The sequence below is a fragment of the Stomoxys calcitrans genome, chromosome 5 (genome assembly GCF_963082655.1).
Source record: "Stomoxys calcitrans chromosome 5, idStoCalc2.1, whole genome shotgun sequence".
In the NCBI taxonomy this organism is placed as follows: domain Eukaryota; kingdom Metazoa; phylum Arthropoda; class Insecta; order Diptera; family Muscidae; genus Stomoxys; species Stomoxys calcitrans.
In genome coordinates this window covers 6,165,955-6,193,364 of record NC_081556.1, presented here as the reverse complement: position 1 = coordinate 6,193,364, position 27,410 = coordinate 6,165,955, and the positions used below count along the sequence as shown (strand labels likewise).

The 27,410-nt window shown below is 34.7% G+C and overlaps 2 protein-coding genes across 6 annotated transcripts in view; one reads left to right on the top strand and one right to left on the bottom strand.

Annotated features, from left to right (window-relative positions):
- The window catches only part of LOC106095223 (arginyl-tRNA--protein transferase 1), a 48,203-nt gene that overhangs the window by 18,136 nt on the left and 2,657 nt on the right, over nucleotides 1–27,410 (top strand). For 2 of the 4 annotated variants that reach the window (XM_013262467.2, XM_013262480.2), the window contains exons 1-8: nucleotides 20,267–20,445; nucleotides 23,986–24,112; nucleotides 24,179–24,543; nucleotides 24,618–24,799; nucleotides 25,210–25,359; nucleotides 25,448–25,629; nucleotides 25,699–25,862; nucleotides 25,929–26,080. In XM_013262467.2, the coding sequence (XP_013117921.2) occupies nucleotides 20,361–20,445; nucleotides 23,986–24,112; nucleotides 24,179–24,543; nucleotides 24,618–24,799; nucleotides 25,210–25,359; nucleotides 25,448–25,629; nucleotides 25,699–25,862; nucleotides 25,929–26,080 (1,407 nt within the window). In that variant the 5' untranslated portion in view covers nucleotides 20,267–20,360. Of the gene's footprint in view, nucleotides 1–20,265; nucleotides 20,446–23,985; nucleotides 24,113–24,178; nucleotides 24,544–24,617; nucleotides 24,800–25,024; nucleotides 25,172–25,209; nucleotides 25,360–25,447; nucleotides 25,630–25,698; nucleotides 25,863–25,928; nucleotides 26,081–27,410 lie in introns of those variants that run through there. The other 2 variants (XM_013262474.2, XM_013262494.2) reach the window with 2 other exon arrangements.
- LOC106095206 (putative sodium-dependent multivitamin transporter) lies at nucleotides 4,192–18,566 on the bottom strand. 2 transcript variants are annotated; one of them, XM_013262451.2, is made up of 3 exons: nucleotides 18,432–18,566; nucleotides 9,866–11,077; nucleotides 4,192–5,663 (listed from the first exon to the last, which is right to left on the bottom strand). In XM_013262451.2, exons 2-3 carry the CDS (start codon nucleotides 10,839–10,841, stop codon nucleotides 4,849–4,851), a joined length of 1,791 nt encoding a protein of 596 aa, XP_013117905.1. In that variant the 5' UTR covers nucleotides 10,842–11,077; nucleotides 18,432–18,566; the 3' UTR covers nucleotides 4,192–4,848. The 2 variants fall into 2 exon arrangements, with proteins under 2 accessions (XP_013117905.1, XP_013117911.1); XM_013262457.2 differs by lacking the exon at nucleotides 18,432–18,566 and adding an exon at nucleotides 17,465–18,328.

Here is a 27,410-nt window from a genome sequence, read left to right as displayed (position 1 = left end):
AGATTTTATGTTTTTATTATTTTTTAAATAGAATAAAAGAATTAGAATTCAAATTATTCAAATGCAAAAACTTAACAAGGTTTTAAGAAAATGAAGTTTATATCTCAACTCTCAGTCTAATCCTGTTTAATTGTATAATACTTAATGGACCATATAAAATTACATAACCAACTTTAACCATATAACATTTATAATAAATTAAGTAATGATAAGCTACTTTCTTGTTTCATAATTAGTGTGAAATTTGATAAAAAAAAGTTGCTTATCGCCAAACTGAAAAGTTTTTAAGCCGCCATTTCCCTTTTTAAATTAAACTGAAAATGGATAAGTGAAAAAGTTATTTTTATGGGAAACTGACCGAAATAGGAAAAATTCGCCTCATCAGTAAAATTCACAAAACCATATTTCAACATTTCGCTAATAATTGTCTCCGACTTTTAAAGAGTACCACTGAGCATTGATCTTACTCAACTCAAGTGATTTTATACATAATTAGAACGTTGGTGTGAAAATTCGATTTCACTTATGCTTTTATTCTTGTTTGAACCGTTGAGTGGAGCGGACGTATTGTTATTTCACTTCGCAATAATTTTCCTGTAACTTGTAATAGGTCATTATTTTTGGAAGAAAAATTTAAGTCACTCAAGGATAGCTGCGATAGAGGTATGCATTAGGCGGTTGTTGATCTGCGTCTGTTTCCAGTGGAGCGGCAGATCTAGAGCCCGGGAGTAGGCTTAGAATTGACTCCAAAGACCCAACAGCTGCGGTGGTGGCATCAGGCCGTAGCATGTTGTCTGCTACTGAAACCTTGACTGGTGGAGTGGCTGTTCCAGGCTCCACCAGCCGACAGACTACTGGTCTTCGTCAAAAGCCCCTGTCTCAAGGACAAGGCCGAACCTATTCTTTATTTGCATGTATATCATTTGCCTAGGCCATCTGCCTTCCCCGGCAAACCAACACGCTCTTTAAAAGGTAGGAAACACACTCTTTAAAAGGTTAGAATAATAGTAGACGCATCGCTCTCAGGTTTATTGAGAGGCTTGGTGCGAATGATCCTAAGACTCTCACTAATAGGGAGAAAGGCTCCCTAAATTGGGCTCGGGAATTCGTTGCACAGGCTACCTCAAAGACTACACGCCTGGATTCGGAAACGGCACCGCAGTCAGCCAAAAGGCTGAGGTCACCTGGAGGGCATCCCATGCCTAGAACTAGGATGAACAACAGTAAGATGGGTCCGAGAACCTTTGCTAATGTCGCTAGGGACGGTTTGGTGATGGCAGTTGTCGACAAGGGAGAAGAACAGGGAATAATTGGACTATGTTATCCTTGATACAATATCCGATGTTCCAAGCAGTGTGGATTACACCCTGTCTGAGCCGCTTTTTGATAAAAATTACTATACCACTATTCCTGATAGAACCGATTGGAACCCTGGTAACAGAAGTTACAAACTAAACGACCAGGGGGGCTTTTGGGTGTACTCTAGAGATCTACAACTGGTCATATTGAAAAGGTTACCCGACCACTGCAGTGTGTATCAAACAGTGATCCTTGCAATTAAGGAAGTGGTGGAATGCCTAAGATATAATGTCATTACGACGATTGGCATTAACATCTTCTCAGACAGCCGTTAAATCCCTGGAGAACGCATTTCTGAACATAAAAACCGCCCTCGACTTCAAAATTCACCTGTTCTAGATGCCGGGTCACAGAGATATCCCAGGGAATTGTAAAGCGGATGAGCTTGCGAGACTAGAAACTACCCTACACATTCCAGGGATACTGGAATCTGTGGGTATGCCTCTAGCGACATGTAAGCTAAGTTTTCAGGACCAGGCCCGAAGGACAACAAATGATAGATGGTTACAATACCAAAAGCAAGCAGCGTTGATTTCTTAGAATTTATAAGTTCTTGAGGCTTTGACCGTAGATTTGAGGACAGAGAAATATTGTTTTAAAAAATGTTAAAAATTTGCTTTTTGAATTTATGAATCATTTTCCAAGAAAATCTTTATAGAATAAAAAAAATTGGCGAATTAACATTTGCCATCAAATAGTAAGCATCTTAGGTTAGTTGAATGAAAAATTTTCTACACGCTAAAAATAAAATGTTTGGTACATTTTTACGGTTAATAAAATACTTATTATTGCGAAGTTTTGTATTTTATTGCAACTATGTAACGTTTCGCTTCAACATATCAAACGTTAGTCATACACGTAGCATTATTGAATATCACTAACTTTGTTTATTGTAAAACCTGTAGCAGCTTCGGTAAAAGGATCTTTCTTTTGTTGTATAACCAAAACCTCTTTAATGGCAAAAGTGTTTTGATAGCCGCAAACGATTATTCGTTTACCGTTATAATAATTATTCTCTAGTATCTCTCCTACTAGAGAAAAAAAGTGAGTATTTGAGCGTATAGATTAGTGATGGGCAAAAATACTTACACTAGTGTACAGTTTACGTACACAAGAAAAAAATCTCAAGCAATTCCATGGGATTACGCATTACACACAGACGGACGGTCATGAGTAAGTTTCCTTTGAATTTTACTGTGATCGACAATATAGGGTTAAAACAGATATTTCGATGTATTGAAAACGGAATGATTAAAGAAATATGCCTCATCCTTCGGTGGTGGTTATAAAAAACAGACAAACAAATTTTAGATATTTTAAAAAAATTCGGTATTTTCCAAACAAAAATTGGCTAATCTATCTATTTTTAAAGGTCTAAATCAGCAAAATGATGAACAATCGGCAAATCTGGCGGCCCTGAGGAGAAGGTTAAAATAGAAAACAAATGTATAGACGTTTAAAAAGTGTAGTAAGGATGGTCACCCAAAAGGGTCACTTTCTACCACTACCGGCTCTTGGATATTCTCTTTATATGTACAGCAATAGAGTCTTTAGCAATATTACTTTTAACATTTTTCTTAAAGGGATTACTCGCAAACTTCATTTCGTTTTTATACCCTCCACCATAGGATGGGGGTATACTAATTTCGTCATTCTGTTTGTAACTCCTCGAAATATTCGTCTAAGACCCCATTAAGTATTGGGTTGCCCAAAAAGTAATTGCGGATTTTTTAAAAGAAAGTAAATGCATTTTTAATAAAACTTAGAATGAACTTTAATCAAATATACTTTTTTTTACACTTTTTTTCTAAAGCAAGCTAAAAGTAACAGCTGATAACTGACAGAAGAAAGAATGCAATTACAGAGTCACAAGCTGTGAACAAATTTGTCAAATTTGTCAATTACGAAAAATCCGCAATTACTTTTTAGGCAACCCAATATATATATTCTTGATCGACATGACATTTTATGTCGACTTAGCCATGTCCGTCTGTTTGTCGAAAGCATGCTAAATTTCGAAGGAGTAAAGCTAGCCGCTTGAAATTTTGCACAAATACTTCTTATTATTGTAGGTCGGTTGGGATTGTAAATGGGCTATATCGGTCCATGTTTTGATATAGCTGCCATATAAACCGATCTTGGATCATGACTTCTTGAGCCTCTAGAGGGCGCAATTACTATCCGATTTGACTGAAATGTAGCATGACGTGTTTTGTTATGTTCCATAAACCATGTTTAAACCATACTTTGCACAGTTCCAACAACTGTGCAAAGTATGGTTTAAATCGGTTCATAAACTGATATAGTTGTCATATAACCCGATCTGGGATATTGACTTCTTGAACAGTAATTATTATCCAATTTGGCTGAAATTTTGAACAACGGCTTCTCCCATAACCTCCAACGTACGTGTCAAATGCAGTCCAAATCGGTCTATAGCCTGATACAGCTCCCATCTAAACCGATCTCCCTATTTTACTTCTTGAGCCTCTAGAAGGCGCAATTCCTATCCGATTTGGCTAAAATTTGGCATGTTTTGTTATGACTTCCAACAACTGTACTAAGTATGGTTCAAATCGGTCCATAACCTGATATAGCTGTAACATAAACAGATCTGGGATCTTGACTTCTTGAGCTTCTAGAGGGTGCAGTTATTATTCGATTTGGCTGAACGGTTTGTACAACGGTTTCACTTATGGCCTTCAACATACGTGTCAAATATGGTCTGAATCGGTCTATAGCCTGAAACAGCAAAAGAGAGATTCCGGGAAAAGAACTCTACAAATTTGATCCATGGCGGAGGGTATATAAGATTCGGCCCGGCCGATTTTTTTTTTAAATTTTTTCCAAATTCTTAAATTACAATTCAAATTTAGCATCGTTTTAAAGCTCAGAAACCTCAACGTTAGCAACTCTCATTAATAAAAAATTAAAAAAATAAAGATTTTAAATACAATTAAAAAGAAAACACCATTAAATAAAAATGCAAAAAAAAAATGTGTGTGTATATATGTTTATATATATTTTTTTCCAAAATAAAGACTTCATATCTTTTGTATTTCGATTTAAGGCAGAATTCAAGCTTTTAAAGCTCATCTAAATAAAAAACAATGAATACTTTAAAAAAATCAAAACAAAAAACACAATAAAAAAAGAAAATATTTGTTATACTTATGTATGTACATACGTGAATATATGCGCAGCTAAATTACTCGATGATAATTAGGATGATAACCTTTGATTTGAACTTAAAAATTAAATTTAAATAAAAAAGCGTTTCATAAATAAATTCTTAAATTGTACATAAATGGGAAAAGGTGGTTCTTATTGTTTTAGTTATGGTCCTTAAGATTTTTTCTATAAAATATTAATAATAGTAACTATAATAATAAACAATATTACAAATAGTTTCTAGTTTCCCGCCCAACACTAACAACTAACATACAACATTATGTACATAATTATGGCAAATGGCAGCCGGGTGTTTGGTTATCCCAGTACCATGACCATGGTGTTTTCACAATAGTTTAATTTGCTGAGCTCATCGTTGGCATCACGCTCGCGCAGTCTACGTGACAAGGGTGGAGCAAACAGATCATAGTCGATCTGTTTCAGTGAGGTGTCTAAATATATTTGAGAATTATCAGCCAATTGGAAATGTTCCAGCAGCCAACTGCTGGCATAGCCTACGGTTAAAGTTATGATGAAGCCCAAAACTGAGAACCACAGATAGGAAAGACGATACAGCCAGAAATATTCCTGTTCCGCTGGACTATTGACTGGTGTGGTGGCAGCTAATGTTTCATTAAACATTTCCTGCATTAGACTTAAAGATGGTGCCACTAGGGTGGAGTTGCAGCCTTCATTGGCCAAGGGCAAAGGTTTTGGAGGGGGCTTAGGACCTCCAAAACCTATCCAAAATGAAAACATCAAGCCCAGCAGCAGGCCTATTAGAACCCCTCGTTGGTTGGCCTTGGTGGTGCCCACACCCAGTGTGAAGACAGCCAACAAGGGACCCCCAACCACACCGAATATGGTGAGGGATGCTTGTAAAACACCGCTACCCATGGAACCCACACTAAATGCCAGAGCTATGCACACAACGCCATAAATGCAGGCTATAATTTTAGATGGTAGTGTTGTACTGGAATCAGTCATTGTTTTGTTGAAAATTTTCTTGTAGAGTGGTTTCAGATAATCCTCCAGGGTTACCGCCGATAAAGAACTAACCGATGATGAAACAGTAGAGAGACTGGCCGAAAAAATGCCGGAAACGAATAGGCCGCATAATCCTGGATATTCACCTGAAAAAAGAGGGAATAAAAATGCTAACTTAGAAGGAGAAAAACAGAAGCTACGTATCTTCAATGAAACACTCACAAAAACAGTAGCACTAATACATTCCTTAAAACATATATTCTTTAAATTATATTTAATAAAATTATGACAGTTCAACATAGTATCCATACCTCTAATTTTAAAAAGAGAATTTACATAAAGAGTTCTTTTTAGTCTCTAAGGAGTACTTGCTGCATAACAAACAGCTATACCTATACGAACAGAGCAACATATTTCTCTCATATTGAAGATTAAGTTGATCGCTCTAATGGAACCAATATTAAAATTTAAACCTATATTTGATTTAGAAATAAAGTCAAATTATCAAATATCAACGGCCATATTCACAAAACTTGAGTCGAGTAAAAAAATGTATATGGTCAGATCTAAATATATCTCGGATAAGATATATTAGGTTGCCCAAAAAGTAATTGCGGATTTTTTAAAAGAATAAATGCATTTTTAATAAAACTTAGAATGAACTTTAATCAAATATACTTTTTTTACTCTTTTTTTTTCTAAAGCAAGCTAAAAGTAACAGCTGATAACTGACAGAAGAAAGAATGCAATTACAGAGTCACAAGCTGTGAAAAAATTTGTCAACGCCGACTATATGAAAAATCCGCAATTACTTTTTGGGCAATCCAATATAATTATATCTTGGGCTATATATGTATATGTATATCTTGCGGTACAAATAACTGAAAACGTGAGATATGTTGTAATTTTTTTAAATTTGATCAATACGTGATTGTTGATGTCAACAATTGGTAATATGTGATATATGGGAGGTTTTTTTTCTAAATGTAATATGGTTACAGAATGTAAAATTTAAAAATATTATTATTTACATTTTCACATTTCGCCAATTTAAGGTTTTTCATTGTTTCTCGTCCAAAGTTTTTTTTTTTTTTTTGCTAAACTCTTTTTGCTAAAAATTCATTATGAGATTCAAAAGGAAAAGCAAATGTTGCCCATAAAGGACCCTGGCGCCTAACGTTTCACTCACTGTTTCAAATTTCATCGAAATTGGATGAAAAATGCTCCTTTTATTGGCTCAATACAATTCGGGAGATCGGTGTATATGGCAACTATATGCATATTCAACAAAAAGGTATGGGAGTCTACCAAAAGTCACTGTTCCAAATTTCATCCAAATCGGATAAAAAATGCTCCTTTTATGGGCTCAATACTGAACACATGAACAATATGTTGGGCGTGTGTGCAAGTCAAACACAGAGAGTAAAAGGAGATTCAAATTCATAATTACTTTCCAAGAGCAAGCTAAAAAATAAGGAGTACCGACGGGAGCTACAGACGATGCTGTTTGTTCTAAAGATAGATCAATTGTATTTGTTTACCTTTAGCCGCGCACATTATAAACATGTGTTTGGCTGAGTTGGTAGCGCATCTGACTAGCGAACGAGTTCAATGTTCAAACCCCACCGGCGGCAAAAAGTAAAGGTCGCATTAAAAAGAGAGTTTTATTAAAAACAACAAAATTAAGATGATGATAATATAAACAAAAAAAAGTAAAAATTTTCCAAAGAACAAATTTCAATCTATATTTTATAAAGATAAAAATTTGATAATTCCAATTTTTTCAGATACAAAATATTTTTCACAACTTCTCAATCAAAAAAATAATTGATACAATTTTTTAAGGCAAAATTAAGATAAAAATTTTCCAAAGAACAAATTTTAGTTAGATTTTCTATAAAGATAAAAATTCGATAAATATTTCTTTATAAACAAAATGTTGATAGAATTTACCCTAAAAATAGAATTTCGATAAATTTTTTTAAGACTTTTCCTATGGACGTCAAACCTCAAAGAAATACTTTCAAAAGACAAAATTTCAATGAAATAAGTGATAATTATCACAAAATATGGTAAGAAATATAGCATTGAAACCATTTATCAAAAACCCGAAAATTAGACATTTTCAAGAAACCGATTAGTGTATTGAGCTCAAAACCCGAAATCCCATTTTTCAAAAACCGAACTAATTACACTATTTTACATACACCAGAAATGCAGCCCACAGACTAAAATGCGCTACCTTCCCACCATCAAGGTGCAAAAAAATAGACTACATATTTATTTCTTATCGTCACCTTCATTGCAATAGATGTGTTGAGAATAAACATTTTTCACACATAATAATAATAGAAAAAAAAAAAATAACAAAACAACTACAAGGCATAAAAGTATTTAAATTAGAATATTATTTTGAAAATAACTTGGAGCTGTTATATTTATTAAAAATAATAAAATATGAGTAAATATTTTTTCCAAACAAGCACCAATAAACTTAAAAAAATATAAGATATTACATTGATCATTAACCGCTAAAAAGGTTTAATTGATAATGTGCTTAAATTGCTGATTTGGACTGAAAAAACTCCAAATTTAACACCAATTATGCAAAACGTTATAATTTTTGTTTATTTCTCTTTCGATACGAGCTTAATGATCGAATATTTCTTGCAACGGAAAAGGAACACACCAACAACTGTGGTGCTCACGAATTGCTAATGACGTTGCGTCATTATTCAATCATATGCATGTGGAGGTGGCGATCCTCGTCAAGCTCTTATGGGCGAGCAAGCTCGTTCCGGTCTATACGACCGATTGCCGCTGGAACATAGTGGCCATTGGTTATTTAAAGGCGCCAATAACTCGCCTTGTCGTATCGAGCATCATATTGTAGATACTGAGTATTTCTGCAAGAGCCGGTGCCTCCCGGCCTCTCATTGAGACTGTCCGCTCGATACCGCAATTGCAGCTACTCCGAATGGAGCATTTCACTATTCGCAACCTGTGGACGGTAGCTCCCAGCTAAGCTTTTCGTGATAACGAAAAACATCACACAGATTGGGGCTCAAAGTTCCGGCCTGCATGATGCTCATAAGTTATCCCGTGCCGGGATATCAGCATGGAGACTTCAAGAGCCCTACATTGGTAGGACGTACTTATATCGAATATATCGTGAAAGCGTGTTTACCATGTTCGACTTTGAGATTTCAATTCTCGGCATTTGCCACTCAAGGTAGTATCGTAGGGGGTAGATTTTTGTTGTCGTGCTAATGACGCTATCTCTTAATTATACCATGGCATTAAACCAATGATAGAATTAAGAGGTAGCGTCATAAGGACGACAACAAAAATATACTCCCAACGAATCTACCTTGATTGGCAAATGCCGGAATTGCAAATGTCAAAATGATTTAAGGAATAAACGTTGTTTACCAACTTATCTTCTTCAAATGTGTTTTAAAGTTCTATTTTCCTCTTTATAACACTGTTTTGTAGCTTATGTGTGCAATATCGGATCAAATAAAACATCGTTTTAAGATCTTAGAAAACAATAACAAGCAATCACAAGCATTTGATATTTAGATATATTGCAAAATCAAAACAAAAATAAAAAAAAATGGTACTCAGCTATTCGCATGACCTCCCCTTATTAGTGCATCCTGCATAAAAAATATTATACTATTCTTTATAATTGTCGACGTAATCAGCTGTTTGGAAATTCACCACTTGTTCCAGAATTCAAATAAGCCTTTGTGAGTGTAAAACTCATCACTCGATATTCGCATTGCTCTCATATTTTAAAAAGCAGAGCATGGGTAGAATAGGTAAAGAGTGGGAGAATCATAAAAATTAGTCGCAGCATTTACTTGGACAAACACGTCAAGCTTTAGGCCGTAAGCTTTAGATGTAAGTCAAACTTAACCGGAGAAGCCTCATGATGAATTAATTCCACTCCACATAATGACAATGGCAAAACCATTAAACACCGTTTACACTGCACTTTAAATCCGAATTTAATGACTCGATCCTCTGTTTTCCCTTTACAAAATTTAGCTGACGAGAGCCTTAAATCCGGATTTAATGAGCATTGTAAATGGGGGTTTTAATCAAAAACAGGAACGACATATTTGTGAGTTAATTGCCTCATGTAGCATTTTTGACTTAACAAATCTTATAATAGTTAGAACTATTTTTAACACTTTTCCATTCATTTTTGTTTAAAAAAGAAAACACAAAACAACCAATCATTATACATACATATTTTGCTTTTCAAAATCTTATTTACTAGCCTATTTTTTGAGTGTATTATTTGACATCCCTTTACTCCATTTCCCTATCTTGTACTCACCCATTGTATCAACAGCAAATAAAGGCATCAGCTGATCTCTGGACTTGATACGTCCTCCCAAAAGTGGATCACATTTCAGATAGTAGTAATACAAGGCCAAACCACTAAACAAGGTACTAAAACTTAAACAGCACAATATAGGTAGATTCCACCATAATGCCGTCTGGGCACTTTTTAAATCCTTTACACTAAGTAAACGCTGCACTTGAGTTTGATTTACTCCATACAGAGAGAGATAAGTAACCATGCCTCCTATTATCAGACTCCACCATGTGTGACGTACTGTGGGATCCACTGAGAAATCATCAAAATTTAAACGCTCATTTTCAGCAGCCACAGACCATATCTCCTTAAGACCACCTGCCTTAATGGCCGATACAATAATCACCGCATAAATGGCAGCAAACATTAGTATGGATTGAAAGACATCTGTAATGAGTACGGCTTTCATACCACCCACCGTAGAATAAAAGGTGCATACAACACCTATAGCCAGAATAGCTGCAACCTTGCTTATACCAGTAACTGCTTCCAATGCTAGGGCTGGGGCATACAGCACAATACCCATATATAAAATCATCTGTATGGAATAGGCCACTGAGGCAGCCATACGCATGCTGTGACCAAAACGCCTCTCCAGATATTCATAGACACTGGTGGTCCTCATGCGATAGAAAACCGGTAGAAAAAGATAAGCAGCTATGGGTGTACTTATGACGTAGGAAATATTAATCACTGCAAACATGCAGCCGTATACATAGCTCTCGTTTGAGACACCCAAAAGCGTTACGGCCGACATAAAACTGGCCATTAGACTGAATGACACCGGCAGCGCCGACATACTTTGATCCGCCATCAGATATTCTTTGGTGGTTCTTTGTTTGCCTCCGGACAAGCGATAGTATATGCCAATCATGGCCGATATTATCAATATGGTGATTAGCACCGCATAATCCCAGGCATCAAAATTACTCATGGTGTTGGGTGGGTGAGAGGAATAATTCAAGTGTCTAAAGTTATAGAAATTATGGCGTTTCCGCCTTTACAGTTGTACTGTAGTGGAGATGGATATGATGGTGAAGATAAAGGCAATGAGGAAAATCTTAAATTAAAATCGTTTCATGGTCACTCTATATACGACGGCATTATTGATACAGGAACATTTGGTCATTGGTGTGCATTTAAAAATGATGTCGTCATGGATTTTGAGGGCTGGAAAGAAAAAAGTCAAAACATACATTGAAGTTACTGGCAAGATTTCTATAGTCCTTATTAAGAGCGATCACAGAACTCAAACGAAAGGTATTTGAGAGTAGAATACGAATCTTATATAAAAATTTGAGTCTCTTCCCGGGGGGTCGCCCCAACTCAAAATTATGCGCCAAATGATCATGTATATCAAACGGGACAATATGCTATTCTAATGAATGATATTTGAGAGTTAAATGTGAATATAATTTTTTTTCAATTTTGCACCATGTCAAAAGTGGGCCGCAAACACTTAAGGGTGTAGCGCAGCACACCGGGCCAGCTAGTGTTCTATATAAATAAAAAGTCGACAACAATTTTTGAACAAATAAAAATTTTAAAATTTTCTATAGAAATTTTGGCAACATATTTTTGAATAAATTTTATAAAAGAAAAAAATTTAGAAATTTTTCTGTAAAAGAAAATTAAAAAATACTTAAAAAAATAAATTTTCTTAAACAAAAAAATTTTAGAATTTTTTTGTAAAAGAAAATTGAAAAATATGTTTTCCCACCAGCACTAATTTGGTAAATTGTTTTGTTTGCGTAGCGATATCATGAAAATAAAAATGAAAGAGCTATTTTTGCTAACAATTGTTATTTATTTAAAAGAAAATGCTATGCGAATGCGACGAAAATTCCTTTTTTTTATCATGTTAGCCCAAGTTGAAAAACGTTTCGACCACGCTTTTAATGAATGCCAAATTTCCACTCAATAAAGAACTTAATACTACAAATGAAATTGTTTTCACACTTTTTATACCCTCCACCATAGGGCGGGGGCATTCTAATTTTATCATTTTGTTTGTAACATCTCGAAATATGCGTCTAAGACCCCCACTAACGAAACAAAAGTATATATTCTTGATCGTCGTGACATTTTAAGTCGAAATAGCCATGTGTGTCCGTCGGTCCGTTCGTCTGTCTGTCGAAAGCACGCAAATTTTTTAAGGAGTAAAGCTAGCCGCTTGAAATTTTGCACAAATACCTCTTATTATTGTAGATCGGTTGGGATTGTCAAATCGGTCCATGTTTTGCTAAAGCTGCCATATACACCGATATTGGGTCTTGACTTCTTGAGCCTCTAGAGGGCGCAATTCTCGTCCGATGTGACTAAAATTTTGCACATAGTGTTTTGATATCACTTCCAACAACTGTGCTAAGTATGGTTCAAATCGGTTCATAACCTGACGTAGCTGCCATATAAACCGATCTTGGGTCTTGACTTCTTGAGCTTTAAGAAGGCGCAACTCGTATCCGATTTGACTGAAATTTTGCACATAGTGTTTTGATATCATTTCCAACAACTGTGCTAAGTGTGATCCAAAGCAGTCCATAAACTGATATAGCTGCCATATAAACCGATCTGGGATCTTGAGCCTCTAGGGAGCGCAATTCTCATCCGATTTGACACAAATTTTGTATAAACCGATCTCCCGATTTTACTTCTTGAGCCCCGAATCGGACTATGACTTTATATAGCTCCTCCTCCGTCCTTATTCATTATTCTTTGTTTGCCTAAAAAGAGATACTGAGAAAAGAACACGACGGATGCGACCAAGGTGGCGGGTATATAGGATTCGGCCCGGTCGAACTTAGCACGCTCTTACTTGTTTTATATGGAATTTCACTGTGAAAATCGAAGTGAAATAAGACAAAAACAATAACAAAAAACAAAACTTTCTATGGAATTAAATTTGTTAAAATTTTTTCAATAGAAATTGTACTAAAATTTTGGAAAAAATTTTATAAAAAATATATTTTAATTTTCTATTTATTGCCCCTTTGGTCGCACAACGGCAATATTGTTTGTGGATAGCATTGTTTTGCATTTAAAGTGGCGATACAAAACTATGGTCAACAGTTTGCCTTGTGCATATTGTAATAAAAGCATAATAGAGTCTATAGTAGAGATAAGTTGCTACTTCACAGAGAAAACATTGATTCCAACAAAGATCACTAACGAAACAAAAGTTCGACGGCACATATGCCCTGAACTTTATGTTGTTATTGTCCCTTGATAGATTATACAAAAAGCCATGAGGAATAGGGTATCCAGTTAGTACGCTATTAATTCAAATAGGCAAAAATTAACATTTAAAGGTCTTGATTTTTGGCAATTTTCTCGTATTTATCGATTTGTAAATGTACTGTAATGGAATATTTTGTAATTTTTTAATATTTTTAAATGTAACGTCTTAGAAAGATTAAATTTTAATTTAAAATTTTAAAAATTTAATTTTACTTTAGAAGTTTTTAAATGACTTCAACTCGACCTAAAGACAATGGAAATGAAACATTTGCACGCAGTATGAAATCATAACAATTTGCAAAATTTTTGTAAAATTTGTCATATGTATGTCGATTTCTGTTAAGCACAGGAACTCCACCACCTTGCCAATTAAGGGTTGGCATTATTTTCTGCTTTCGAAATATCGATAATTGCAACATTCGATATTATCGATATTTTTACTAATAAATATCGATAGTATCGATACTATCGTTAATTTCCCATCACCTATATTTCAAACGAAAATAAGAAGTAAAATCAGGAGATGATTTATATAGAAGCAATATCAATACCAAATAAAACCAAGATTAATAAACTCGGTTGCAAGTCATGAGAGAAATCGTAGTAAAAAATGTTAGCCTAATCATATGAAACATGCGTACTCTGTAAATGCAATGTATCTAAAAGGATACATTTAATGTCGAATCGCTTATTTTTGTTTAACTTTGCAAAAAATAACTTTTTCGATAGTATCCATCGGGAAAATATCAATTGATATTCAGTCAAAAAAATAAATATCGATAGTGCCATCGATATTTTGCAAGCTCTACTATCTGCACTTATTGTTTTCTCTATTATTTTTCTCAAATTAATAAAGAAAAACGAACCATTGGAACCAAGGCGGATTTAAAAAGGTGGTCTCACGCGAACAGCTGTTAGCAGCCGGCCAGGTTTGTTGTCAGCTTCTTTCTCGCATATTCTCTGCTCATGTACGCACACGTATACACACACGCACACAAAATTCTTTACAGAACAGCTGAACAGAATACTTAGCTTATGTCCAAAACATGACGAGCACGTTGAAGTTTAGTTTTGAGAGTCGCGTTGCAAAACTACAACTCTGTACAAATTTTCAACACGGAAAAGTTAAAAAACTTTCAACTTTGACGCCTGACAGCGAGCGTCATTTTGTGTTGCCACACGTGAAGTAGTGTAGTAGGTCGTCAAAGTTAAAAATTGTTTAACTTTTGCGTGTTCATTTTTTTGAAAAATGCAATTTTGCTGCAACTCCGCAAAGTTCCATTTTTCAACGCGCTCATTCTGTTTAGGCGGTTTAGTCTTGTTGGCGGTTATGGTGGCATATAAAGGAGAGTAACAACAATTTCAATGACTTTGCGAGCATTTCAATGAGTTCTAATACAAATAGGCATAAACGAATAACAAATGTTTGTTGTTTATAAAATAAGATTGGTAGACAGAAGAATGTTTGCATTTTTGCAAATAACTCTTTAAGGAAATCTAGCTTTCAAATAGCAGTGTTGTCACATAAAATTTTTGCGAATGTTTAACTAAAAAGAAAATCTTAAATTAAACCTACAGCTGATTAAACTGTTAAAATTGCTATCTCTCTCCCTGTCTATCTCTGGCACTCGATTGCTGGTAATTAAATTTGTGCAAATTTTAGAGAACGCGGGCAAAACTACATTTGTTTTAATACTCCTACACCTACTCTTCCAAATAAAAAAACAAAATTACACAAAAATGGCAATTTTAAAGGAAAGTGGATACAAAAATTTGGGTGCAACATTTTGCAGACCCTTATCATTTCTTAGCAAAATTTTGGTTGATATTTTACAGATCCTTAACATTTCTTAGTAAATTTTGGTTGATAAATATTATAAATACGTGAAGTGAAAGTATACATAAATGTACTATACTTTAGATTTTTTACATAGAACTTCAATTTTAATAATTAGCATAGGAACCACTGCTTGGGCTTTTATTTTCATGTGATTTCCTGATGTTTATGCGAAAAACTAAAGTTGGTCTAATTTGTACTCCCTTTTCTTACATACTAATTAAAATTTCTACAATAAAACAAAATTATTTTTAAATTTGTTATTTTGATTTTCTACCCAAAATAATAAAATTGTCTTGTAAACAATGAAATGACTAATCCCAAGCCAAAAAACAGCTATCCCAAAAGCTTAAAAAATTTTTAATTACGCAAATGTAATTATTTCAAACCTGTTTTTCAATTAAACTTGGAATTCTGTTCTTTTAATTGCCCCCAGAAAAAGAAAGATACTCTGAAAGCAAATAACCCTTCAATAATCTATTTTATTTTTTTTTTTGTCCTCTTTTACATCGTTACTTAATCATAAAAGAAATGTAGAAATTTTTGTTTCCATATCTCTAATGAAAAAGCAAATGTTTAACAGAACATACGTAAAAAAGTTCAAGTTCAATGTTCAAAATAATAGAGAAAGATGATGAGCGCCAGGGAGAGAAAGAGAGCGAGGCAAAGTCGGAGAAAAGTTACGTGTGAGTTTGACACAAGTGGTAAAAAGCCGCAACGTCATTGAGTGTGAGGTATTTTCAAAGAACGTGCACAAACAGTAATGCCAATATACCGAAATATGGCCTATATTTGGTATTGCAAACAAACAAAACGATTGTTTTGCCCTTTTAGAGATATTGAGCAATAGGTTTCGCGAGATAGTTTTGAAGATAGGTCATCGTAAGCACACTTAAGGTACACTCTAAACTATTTGCAACAAGATATCGCACGAAAAAGAGATGTTTGTTGTTGTAAATTTTTAATACAGAAAGTGTTTTGAAGTTAAACATTTTGTGTTGCAGTTTTACAGAACAATTAATTTTTGTTTTATGCACTTTTGTCCCTAAATGGGTAATTTACAAAACAACCATGCATTTGTATTGGTAAATTACAAATTTAGGGTCAAAAGTGCGAAAAATAATAATTAATTGTTGTGTAAAATTACAACACAAAACGCTTAACTTTAAAACACTTTATATTTACAACAACAAATATGTTGAAAATTACTCTATTTTGTGCGTCATCTTGTTGCCAATAGTTGGCTAAAACTTCTTAAAATGTCATGACGATTAATAATTTACATATGAGTATGTATTTTATGGGATCTTAGACCATTATTTCAAGGATGGCGAAATTAGCATACATGGTAGGATTTATGATCTTTCGAAGGAATAAAACTATTCCAACTTTCGCAGATACACTTATTATTAACGCATGCCATTTTGGGCGCAAACTGGGCTATGTTTAGTTGTAGATTAGAAATGTGCCCGTGAGTGATTTTTCGCTCACGCAAAACACGAGACAAACAAATTATTCCGGATCGCTCACGCATGACTTTTTTATGATAATTTTTTGTTTTGCAAACGTCGGTGATAATTTGGGGGAAAATAACAGTAATACCCTGTTTATATTGTTGATATATCGTGTTTCGTGATTTTCTCATGAATTGTGATTAGCAATGTGAGTCGTGATTCAAGCTCACGCACGAGGAATTTTAATTCAATCACGATCACGCAAATTGACGTTTATCTAAGGATCAAAAGTCCTTATCAAAAGAATCGCCAGGATTTTTTATTTAAAAAATATGCTTTCCAAGCAAGCAAATAAAAAACCAACCAAAATAAAAATCAGCTGTGTTTGTGCAAATTTTCACTAGAAGTCGTTCACGTTCTTATGCTTGCACATTGTTTAACGAGAGTAAAATGGCTATTACTCTACTGCAAATTTTTACTGGAATAGTACACGAACAGATCTAATATCTTCATATCAAATTTTAACGTTATTTATTTAAACACTGTTAATGTTTTTATGGAAGTTTTTCTGTATATGATGATATTTTTTTTTATTAGTTTTTAAAATAATTTGTCACATTATTATTATTTGTTGTTTTAATTTGTTTTATTAGATTTTGTTTTGCTTTTAGTAAGCAATTTTTCCACACAACTTTTTAATTGTATGAAGAAAGCATCATCAATTCTCACTGTTTTACATAAATAATACATTAAATATAGATAGAAATAGATATTGATTAATATTTTTCACTTTGGCTATAACAAAACTATAGTTAAATTCATAGTTTGAAAGCACCATACCACCGGCTTCGTCTACTTTCTCTTTTCCCACATGTGGAAAGGTTTATGATGTTTTGTTATATTTTTGTTTATTTTTCGGTTGCTGTGTGTGTTTAGGGAGACATATGTGTGTGTTAGAAATGTATTTTTCCGAAATTAATATTTGTGTTTGTGGTGATTGATGCATGATAAGCAATTTCAAATGTATACCGGTTTATTTAGATTCATCTTAGCTTGTAAACAGAATTGAAGCAAAAAGAGCTTCCGTGTTAAAAATTGTTTGCAAAAAAAAAAGATTATGAAAGTAACTATAAAAAGTTTAAATGTTTTAAAACAGCACATGTTAAAATCTAAACTATTTCACTGCGCTTTATAGAGCTTCAACTTTTAATAACCCATATTGGGTTTGAAATATTGCTTTGTGCTATCACTGAACACTTGAATTTTAAATATTTTCCAATGACTTGAATAAATTACTACATGATTATAATCTGCGCAATTTCTACACTTTTTAATTGATTATCGTTAGATTATTGCATTGCTTTATTAATTGAATTTCCCCTGCATTGTGATGTTAACGATGGCCACACGTTTAACTTTCGGGAAAACATTTCGAGGATCTTTGTTGTAGTTGTAAAGCCGTTACAAGGGGTATCTCTGTTTTCGCGCTGTTATCACGTGTTAACTGTCAATGGTGGTTTAGTTTTTGTTTTGTTGTCATTACACAATTGCATTTGTTTAGAATGTTTGTTCACTTTGGCTCTACCGAAACGAAAAATACGGCGCAGGCGCTTTTGAATTTTTTCAACGCCGCGTACCTATAGAACATTAACCGAGTAGATATGTATTTATAAACAAAAGTACGAGTTAACAAAATTGCATATTATTTTTCAAGTAAAAAGTTCTCACGAACGGAAAGTTTCCATCATTAATCTACTCAATCATTCGATTTTTATATTCCAGTAATTATTTTCGATTTAATATTGCAGCACGCAAAATTAATACATAACTCTCAATGACAACTAAGAAATAAATGTATGGTTCGATATTTTCTCTTTGCACATGCTGCCACATGATGGCCTTTTTTTATTTTGTTTCTCTCTCTATTTTTGATTTAAAATTTTTTTTCTGTCAAAAAGAGACACTTTAACACTGTTATTATTTTTGCAGCCCTTACATTAAATTTTTGCGTTCTGCCGTTCGGCTAAAGAATAAAACAAAAAAAAATATTTTCCTCGCGTGCTTGTGACTGAGTTTTGTGACCGCAACGACCAACGAACGAAACCTATTGACCAAAAAATATGTTTTACTTGCTTGCCTGCTTGGCGATTTAGAATAAGAAACAAGCTTTTGCCTTATCAACTCAACGCTCACCCATTAATGAATAAGAGCGGGAAACGAAATCAGTCTCACACACACAACAACAAAAGGCTGTTTTGTAGTATTAAAGCTTTTCAATTTGACTTTTTCAAATAACTGAGGTTCGAAGGGGTTTGATTAAGACTACACTGAAGGAAAGAAATAAAAAATGTAGAATACGATGAGTAATAAAGGCATTGTATGAAGAATGGATAAGATGTCTTATCCGCAAGTTGGACATGAAATTCGAACAGTTGGACCAACTTCATGAAAAATAGTTACTGGAAGAAGCAAAAAGAGGACAATGAAGGTGATGGTGACATCGTTCAATACTACCGCGAAGATAAAACGTAGGTGAAGATCATACAACCCATGAAGATCTCGACATGTTCAATGACAAGAGAAAAAGTATATAACAAGAAGAAATGGAGTCGAGGAAGTTGAACCAGAATGCAAGCGCGAAGTTTATGTTGCATTAAGTCATGGTTCGTGATAATATAGAACTTTCTTATTGGATACCAGTATTTTTATTTAATATATAACTAGCTGACCCGGCGTGCTTTGCTACACTCTCAAATATTTGCGGCTCCCTTCTGACATGGTCCAAATTTGAAAAATATTTATATGCGTATTTAGCTCACCGTTTGGGGCATAGTTTTTCAAGTAACTTTTATTTGAATCCCATATTGTCCCTATCGGCCTACATGTCCATTTGGGGGTGCTCCCAGTGGTATTAAAACCCAAAATAAGAACAAATAAAAACCTAACCTAACCTATTGTATGCGGTTTAAAGCTGGAGTTACATACCACGCGCAGCACTCATGCGCACTAGAGCAATCTAATGCGCCCACAAGCGTTCTTTCGATTGAGTTAGATACCATGCGCCTTTTGCTGCGCACGAATTTCTAAAAATCAGCTTATTTATGTCATTTCTAAAGTTAATGTCATTGGAAATTGGCAATGATGTGGTTTAAAAAGAATTTAATAAAATAATTTCTCTAATTTGCGGACTGCAAAACAATTTTTTAACAGTAAACATATGTTTTGCACACTGAAACGCGTTCAAAGTTGAGAGTTGGTTAACTTATACTGTCAGATGTGTGCGTGCACTTGTTGTGTAACTCACACAATACAAACCAACCATTTAAACTTTTTTTTCCTGACATGCACGCGTAAGTACGCATAAGTGCTGCGTGAGGTATGTAACTCCACCTTAGGTCTACATCAGGATTCTGTAATAGAAGGTTAACATTTTTACACTTGGAGTAAATTTAAATCAAATCTAAGAACATGCCGCAAGCAGAATTCTGCTTTCAAAGACGTGCAGTTCACTCAATATTTTTTGTTGGGCAACTGCCACTACCTGTAAATGATATGGCGTAATGCACGTATATAGGATTTTAGCAGTCCCAGCTTCCAATATGTGCATCTTTCTTTCTTTTCTTTTTTATGGAAATTTGGTATGTTTAATTTTTTGGGCATAGCTGCTTGCTTGAGAGAAAAAACAATTACTGCCACCTATAAGCATGACATTTGCGGTCTAATTTTGAGAGCACAAAAATGTCTCTGTTATTTCAATCTTCTTTGCATTGTGTTTGTTCTTGACTTAACAGCTGTTTTTCTTGCTGTGGCTATGTTCACTACATAGTGGTGATGTTCATTGAATTTGGCAGATATCAAGAACTTCAGTCTCGACAAATAGCAGGAGGTAGAATATACATCAAGGAATAGACGCCACCGGAAAAAAATGGACTTCACCATTGTGGATTATTATGGGCCACAGAAATCAAAATGCGGCTATTGCAAGGGAGTGCAGTGTTCCATGGGCTGTGGTAAGTATTTTTCAACAAATCGGCTTTAGCCAAACAAAAGAAATGTGATAGCTGAATGAAAAGCAGGATAACCTGCTGTAGTTTAGAAAGGGGCAATCCAAAGCGACATGGAAAGATGGCAGAGAAAAATGCCATTTTCTATTTCACAGCGAAATTCCAAAAGTTATGGCATGTAATGAAAGTGATTCACTAGTTAATTGTTTTTTTTTTTCATCGCTTCCATTGCAATAAAGACTCAACAACAAATACACAATTATTTATGCAAAACTTAGAATGAGTTTTTTGAGAAATTATATATTCATTGTTGTTGTTGGAGTTTTATATTTTTGTAGTTCAACAAACAGGTGCGCCAACCTTTCACGGATCCAGATGGACGGACAGGCATTGCATTTGTTTACGGGGAAAAAATTGATGTTAATGACTGGCCTTCAATTTTTGTTTCAACTTTTTTTTTACAAAATTAAAGCTTGGGATTCTTTGTGCTTAAGCGATGCCCCAGCAGCCAATGTCTTTTTTTAGTTCAATTCATGCAATTATTTCTTTATTTGCGTTTGTGTGTAAAGTTGGTCTTTTATTGCAAAATCTTAAATTTTATGAGAAAAACTGCCACAAATTCCCATTAAACAAATTTTAAAATAAATAAAACGATAAGTATTCAGAACAAGTACTGTGTAGTACTTCTTTTGGGAGACTTATTCTGCCTTAGGACTGGCACTATGTTCGTTTTTCACCGTTCGTTTTTATCCGATATCGCTGAAATTTGAAATAGTGAGTTGATTAAAGCCTCCTGATATTCGACATAAATATGATTCAAATCGGTCTTTATTCAGATATAGCTGCCATATGGAGCGACCTGCGATTAAGGGTCTTGAGCCCATAAAAGCTGCTTTTATTAGTCTATTTCGATGAAAATTGAAGCATTGCAGTAGTTTTAAGCTTTCCGTCATATGGTCCAGATCCGATAATATTTAGATATATCTGCCATATAGACCAATCTCCCGATTGAGGTTATTAAGCCCATAAAAGCAGCAATTATTATCCAATTTCGCTAAGATATGAAACAGTGAATTGCTTGAAGCCTCCCGATATCTTAACCAAATATGGCTTAGGTCGGACAATATTTAGATATAGCTGCCATATAGACCGATCTGCCGATTTAGGGTCTTAAGCCCATTAACGCCGCATTTGCGTTTTCCGATTTCGCTGCAATTTGAAATAGTGAGTTGATTAAATCTGCCCGATATCCGACTCAAATGAGGTTCAGATCGGTCTTTATTCAGATATAAAGGGTGATTTTTTTGAGGTTAGGATTTTCATGCATTAGTATTTGACAGATCACGTGGGATTTCAGACATGGTGTCAAAGAGAAAGATGCTCAGTATGCTTTGACATTTCATCATGAATAGACTTACTAACGAGCAACGCTTGCAAATCATTGAATTTTATTACCAAAATCAGTGTTTGGTTCGAAATGTGTTCATTCACCGTAACGTTGCGTCCAACAGCATCTTTGAAAAAATACGGTCCAATGATTCCACCAGCGTACAAACCACACCAAACAGTGCATTTTTCGGGATGCATTGGCAGTTCTTGAACGGCTTCTGGTTGCTCTTCACTCCAAATGCGGCAATTTTGCTTATTTACGTAGCCATTCAACCAGAAATGAGCCTCATCGCTGAACAAAATTTGTCAAAATTTGAACACATTTCGAACCGAACACTGATTTTGGTAATAAAATTCAATGATTTGCAAGCGTTGCTCGTTAGTAAGTCTATTCATGATGAAATGTCAAAGCATACTGAGCATCTTTCTCTTTGACACCATGTCTGAAATCCCACGTGATCTGTCAAATACTAATGCATGAAAATCCTAACCTCAAAAAAATCACCCTTTATATGCCCTATAGACCAATCTGCCGATTAAGGATCTTAAACCGATAATAGCTGCATTTATTACCCGATTTCGCTGGAATTTGATACAGAGGTTTGTATTAAGCCTCCCGTTATCCGACTAACATATAATTAAATATAGCCGCCATGTAGACCGATCTTCCAATTTAGTCTTTATCCCATTAAAAACGGATTGGTTGCCCGATTTTGCTTAAACTGTGACTTGTATAAGAGTTCTTGTGTTCTGAATCAAATATGACCCAGACCAGCCCCCATTTGCGTATAACTATGGATACGGCAGTGGAGTTGTTATAAAAGAGGATGATTAATTTATCCTTGGTGGTGGGTATCCAAAGTTTGGTCCGGCCGAACTTAATGCCTTTTTACTTGTTTTTTGTTTCATGATCTATTTTTTTAGCATTTAAAGTCTGTATTGCTGATTCTATTAATTAGTATTATAACTATATAGGGCTCCTATGAGGCTGGTGACTGAAATTTTACAAAAAAAAAAGTTAATGAGCTCCTACAATCCCTTCTAACGGGCTTCGAGAGTGACTTGACAGGTACGGGTTAACTCTGAGCACCACATGGAGGCCACCGTAGTGCAGAGGTTAGTATTTTCGCCTATGACGCTGAACGCCTGGGTGGCAAGAACATCAGAAAAAAATTTCAGCAGTGGTTACCAAAGAGGTTACTTAATGGAATGTTCCTGGGCAGATTTTCAAAAAGCTTACTTATGGGAATGTTCCTAATGCCCACCATTATCATGGGAAACTCAGATGAGTGCTAGCAGGCGCATCCACAGTTTGCGTATATTGGAATACTTCGTAAGTATGTGTAGTAGCTGCAACTGCAGTCGCGAAAGAATCTTGCTCACCTATGAAGCTTGACGAGGATCGCTACCTTTACATGCAATATGTGGCTACAAAAACAATCAGCACCTAAGTTACAGTACTTCCAAGTGCTTAGTAGTGCTGGCAAAATATCGATGGCACTATCCATAATTAAATTTTTTTACTAAATACCGATTGATATTTTTCCGATTTTTTTCCAAAGGAAGCAATCCGACACTGATTGTATATTTTAAGATACATTGCACCTATAGAGGACTCAATTTTCATTCGATTAGGCTAACATATTGTACAATGATTTCTCTCATGACTTCCAACTGACTTTATAAACCTTGGTTTTATTTGCGCATTTTTACTTCTCATTTTACTTTGAAATATAGGTGATGGGAAATTAACGATTGTATCGATGCTATCGGTATTTATTATTACAACTATCGAAAATATCGAATGTTACGATTATCGATAGTTCACCAGCTCTAGTGCTTAGCGATAAACTCCGCTTATGTTAGTTGACCTTTAAGTCAAAAAATCACGAGTTCCGCGGGCTACGCCACGAAATTGGGCATTCTCACATGGAATTTTCAACCGGCGTGTATAAAACGAGCGACTGATGCATTTTTTGACATATATCGCGGAATTTCTTCCCAGTAAGACGGCGTTCCAATGTGGGATTGTCGGCCAATGCTGAGAATTATAGATAACTATAGAGTACTGCCTTCTCTATGGGACTAGAGTGACTTAAGCTTCGTTCGTATTTTATAATTTAAATTTATTTTGCCACCTCTGTTTTCCGATTTAAGGTATGCATGCCTACACCATGACTCCGAAAGATTATCAAGACCTGATAGATCGTGGCTGGCGGCGCAGTGGTCATTATTGCTACAAACAGGACAATACTAAAACTTGTTGCCCACACTACACCATAAAGTGAGTAAAAAATTTTAAATTTTAATAAATTAAACCATTAAAAATGTTGCATTTTTATGTTTTCAGATGTGATGCATTAAATTTCAAATTATCCAAATCACATAAAAAAATAATCAAACGCATGAACCGATTTTTACGTGATGGCAAGCGAGGCAAAAATGATGAAGAACTTAACTCATCAATGACAAGTGAAAAGCCTGATGGTGAAAATATGGAGGTTGAAATGAACAACGAAGGCTGTGGTATAAGGGATGTAGTAGAGGCACCCAATGTACCTTTAAAAAACATTAATCTGGAAGCTTTTGCCAAAGCTAATGAAAAAGGCAAATCGAACGAAAAACAACCAGGTGTCCAAAAGCCAAAGACTAATGCTATGGAGATTGACAAAAACAGCACACAAAATAATGAAACCCCTGATAACAGCAAAAATTGTAAGTACTTCTTTGATGGCCCCACATTATAGATCAAATTTGAAAGTAAACTTATGTTATTTCCTTCCTTTCAGCCACCGATGGTGCTAATCCTCCCTGCAAGAAAGCCAAACAAATGCGTTTGGAACGCCGACTTGCCAAACAGGCAGCCAAGGGTTTACCTGCTGTTATTGAGAATAAACCTTCAAAGAGTCAGGAGAAATCTTTAAAAGAATTTCTCAATGACGCGAAGCCCGATGATAAGCATAAGTTAAATGTAAGTCTAGTTAATTACACATAAAAAAAGCATTGGCTTGCAACTATTTTGAGCAAAGTACTACAGTGAACTGTTTAAATTTGTAATACATATTTTATATTAATATTTAAAAGCCTATATACAGAGTACAGTTATGGAGGGCTGTAGTACGGCTATTTATAATAATTCAAAAATATTTATTTTGATTATTAGCTTTTAAAATGCCCCATTTCCAACTTTTTGCAGATTGTTCTAGTACCTTCCAATAAAAACATGTACACGGATACGGCCTTTGCTTTATACCGTAAATATCAACTAACAATTCACAATGATAACCCAGAACGCTTAGAACCAAAAAAGTTGCAACGCTTTTGTTACAATTCTCCTTTGAAGGTAATTTTTACATTTCCCCTTCTTATCTCTACTTACAGTTTGAACTTATACATGTGAAAAGTAAAGAGTTTTTCAAAACTCTACCTATGACATATGCTCTATATAAGAAATATCAAACGCTGATACACAAGGATCCCCCCAATGCAGAACAGGAATATTTGGATTTCTTGCAAAGATCACCCTTGAAGGTGGAATAATTGGTTTTTTTTTTATTTTTCCATAAATTCCCTTAAGGCATTCCCATTCATTTTGGATAATAACAAATTTTTCTTATAGCTTACGAAACCTTCGGATGGCCCTCCTTTGGGTTATGGCTCATTTCATCAACAATACTATTTAGACGATCAGTTGATTGCTGTGGCGGTCATTGATATTTTACCCTATTGCGTTAGTTCGGTTTATTTCTTTTATGATCCAGACTATAGTTTCCTCTCATTGGGCACTTATAGCTCTTTAAGGTGAGTTGCTTATACGCATTCAATTATTTTGTATAAAAATTATGAGATAATTTTTGGTTTTTCTTTCAGAGAAATTGAATTGGTCCAAGATCTTGCCAGCAAAGTGCCTGCTCTTAAGTATTACTACATGGGATTCTATATACATTCCTGTCCCAAAATGCGTTATAAAGGCAAATTATCTGCATCGTATTTATTATGTCCCGAAGCCTATACCTGGCATCCACTATCAGATGGTATTGTTAATAACTTTATGAAATAATTTAATATCTTTTATTATAACCGGAATTATTTGTTTGTAGAAATTCGATTGAAACTCGATGCGAATAAATATCAACGTTTCAATGATGATCCTCTTGCCAGAGATGAAAATGAGTTTGAGGAAAGCGATATGGATTTGGTTTTGCTGATGATAGACCAAAGTTCTTATGTCAAGTATCGTCAATATAGACAGGTATGTTGCATTGCTGATTTTTTTTAGTGCCATTCATATGTTGCTAGCCTGGGAGTGTATGTGCACGACTTTATACCACCATTAAAACATTAAAATATTCCATAAAATCATATATATAGAATATATTGTAAATTAATCTTATCATACACACCTTAACAATGCTTTTTAGTAGTCCTTTTAGTTCATTACACAAAAATGTGTAACATTTTTTTATTATTGGCGATTAGTTTTTTAAAGTTATGAACTAATGCAATTTAATGTTGTTGGCTAATATATTCCAATAGAGTAAATTTTTAGTAAATCGAAATATCAGAAAAACGACCGTTTCTCCTCCGATCCAACAGCCACAACTTGCTCAGTAACTGCACGCTAAACATGTAATACGCAAGGATCGCACGCGAAGCAAAGATCTATCCTATGTCATCTGTGTCTATGTACCGACTTGACGCGGTTGAATTATTTGAAGTTTTATTCGCTTGGGGAGATTGGTTCAAGTCGCAGTGCATGTTCTTTGCCGGAGTTAAGAAGAGCTCCGTAGCCGTTTTGTTATTTTCGCCATGAGTGAGTTGTACAAAACTAAAATATTACGAAACTTTTTTTCAATTAAAAATGTAATTGGAATAAAATCTTTTTCAATTAAAAAATTGATTGAATCAAACATTTTTTTAGTTGAATCCGTATTTTTTTCAATAACAATCGTGATTGAAATTTTTTTTTCATTTTCAATTGAAAAATTAATTGGTTCAATAATTTTTATGTCACCTCCACCATAGGATAGGGGCATACTGATTTCGACATTCCATTGGTAACACCTAGAAAAATGCGTCTAAGACCCCATAAAGTATATATATTCTTGAACTTCATGATGTTTTAAGTCGATCTAGCCCTGTCCGTCCGTACGTCTGTTCGAAGGAGTAAAGCTAGGCGCTTGAAATTTTGCAAAAAATACAATAACTGTGCCAAAGATGGTCCAAATCAGTCTATAACGATATAGCCACCATATTAATCGATCTCCTGATATGACTTCTTGAGTACTAGACGGCGAAATTCTTACCCAATTTGGCTGAAATTTTGCAAATGTCGTGTTGGTATCACTTCCAACAACTGTGCCCAATATTATCTAAATCGGTTGATATCCTGATATAACTACCATATAAACCGATCTCCCAATTGGACACTCTGAGCTACGGGAGGGCGCAATTTTTACTCGATTTGGCTGAAATTTTGGAGGTGGTATTTTTCTATGACTTGTACGGCATGTCAAGCACGATCCATATCACAGAACTTGACAAATGCGATCCATGGTTGAGGGTATATAAGATTCCAGCCG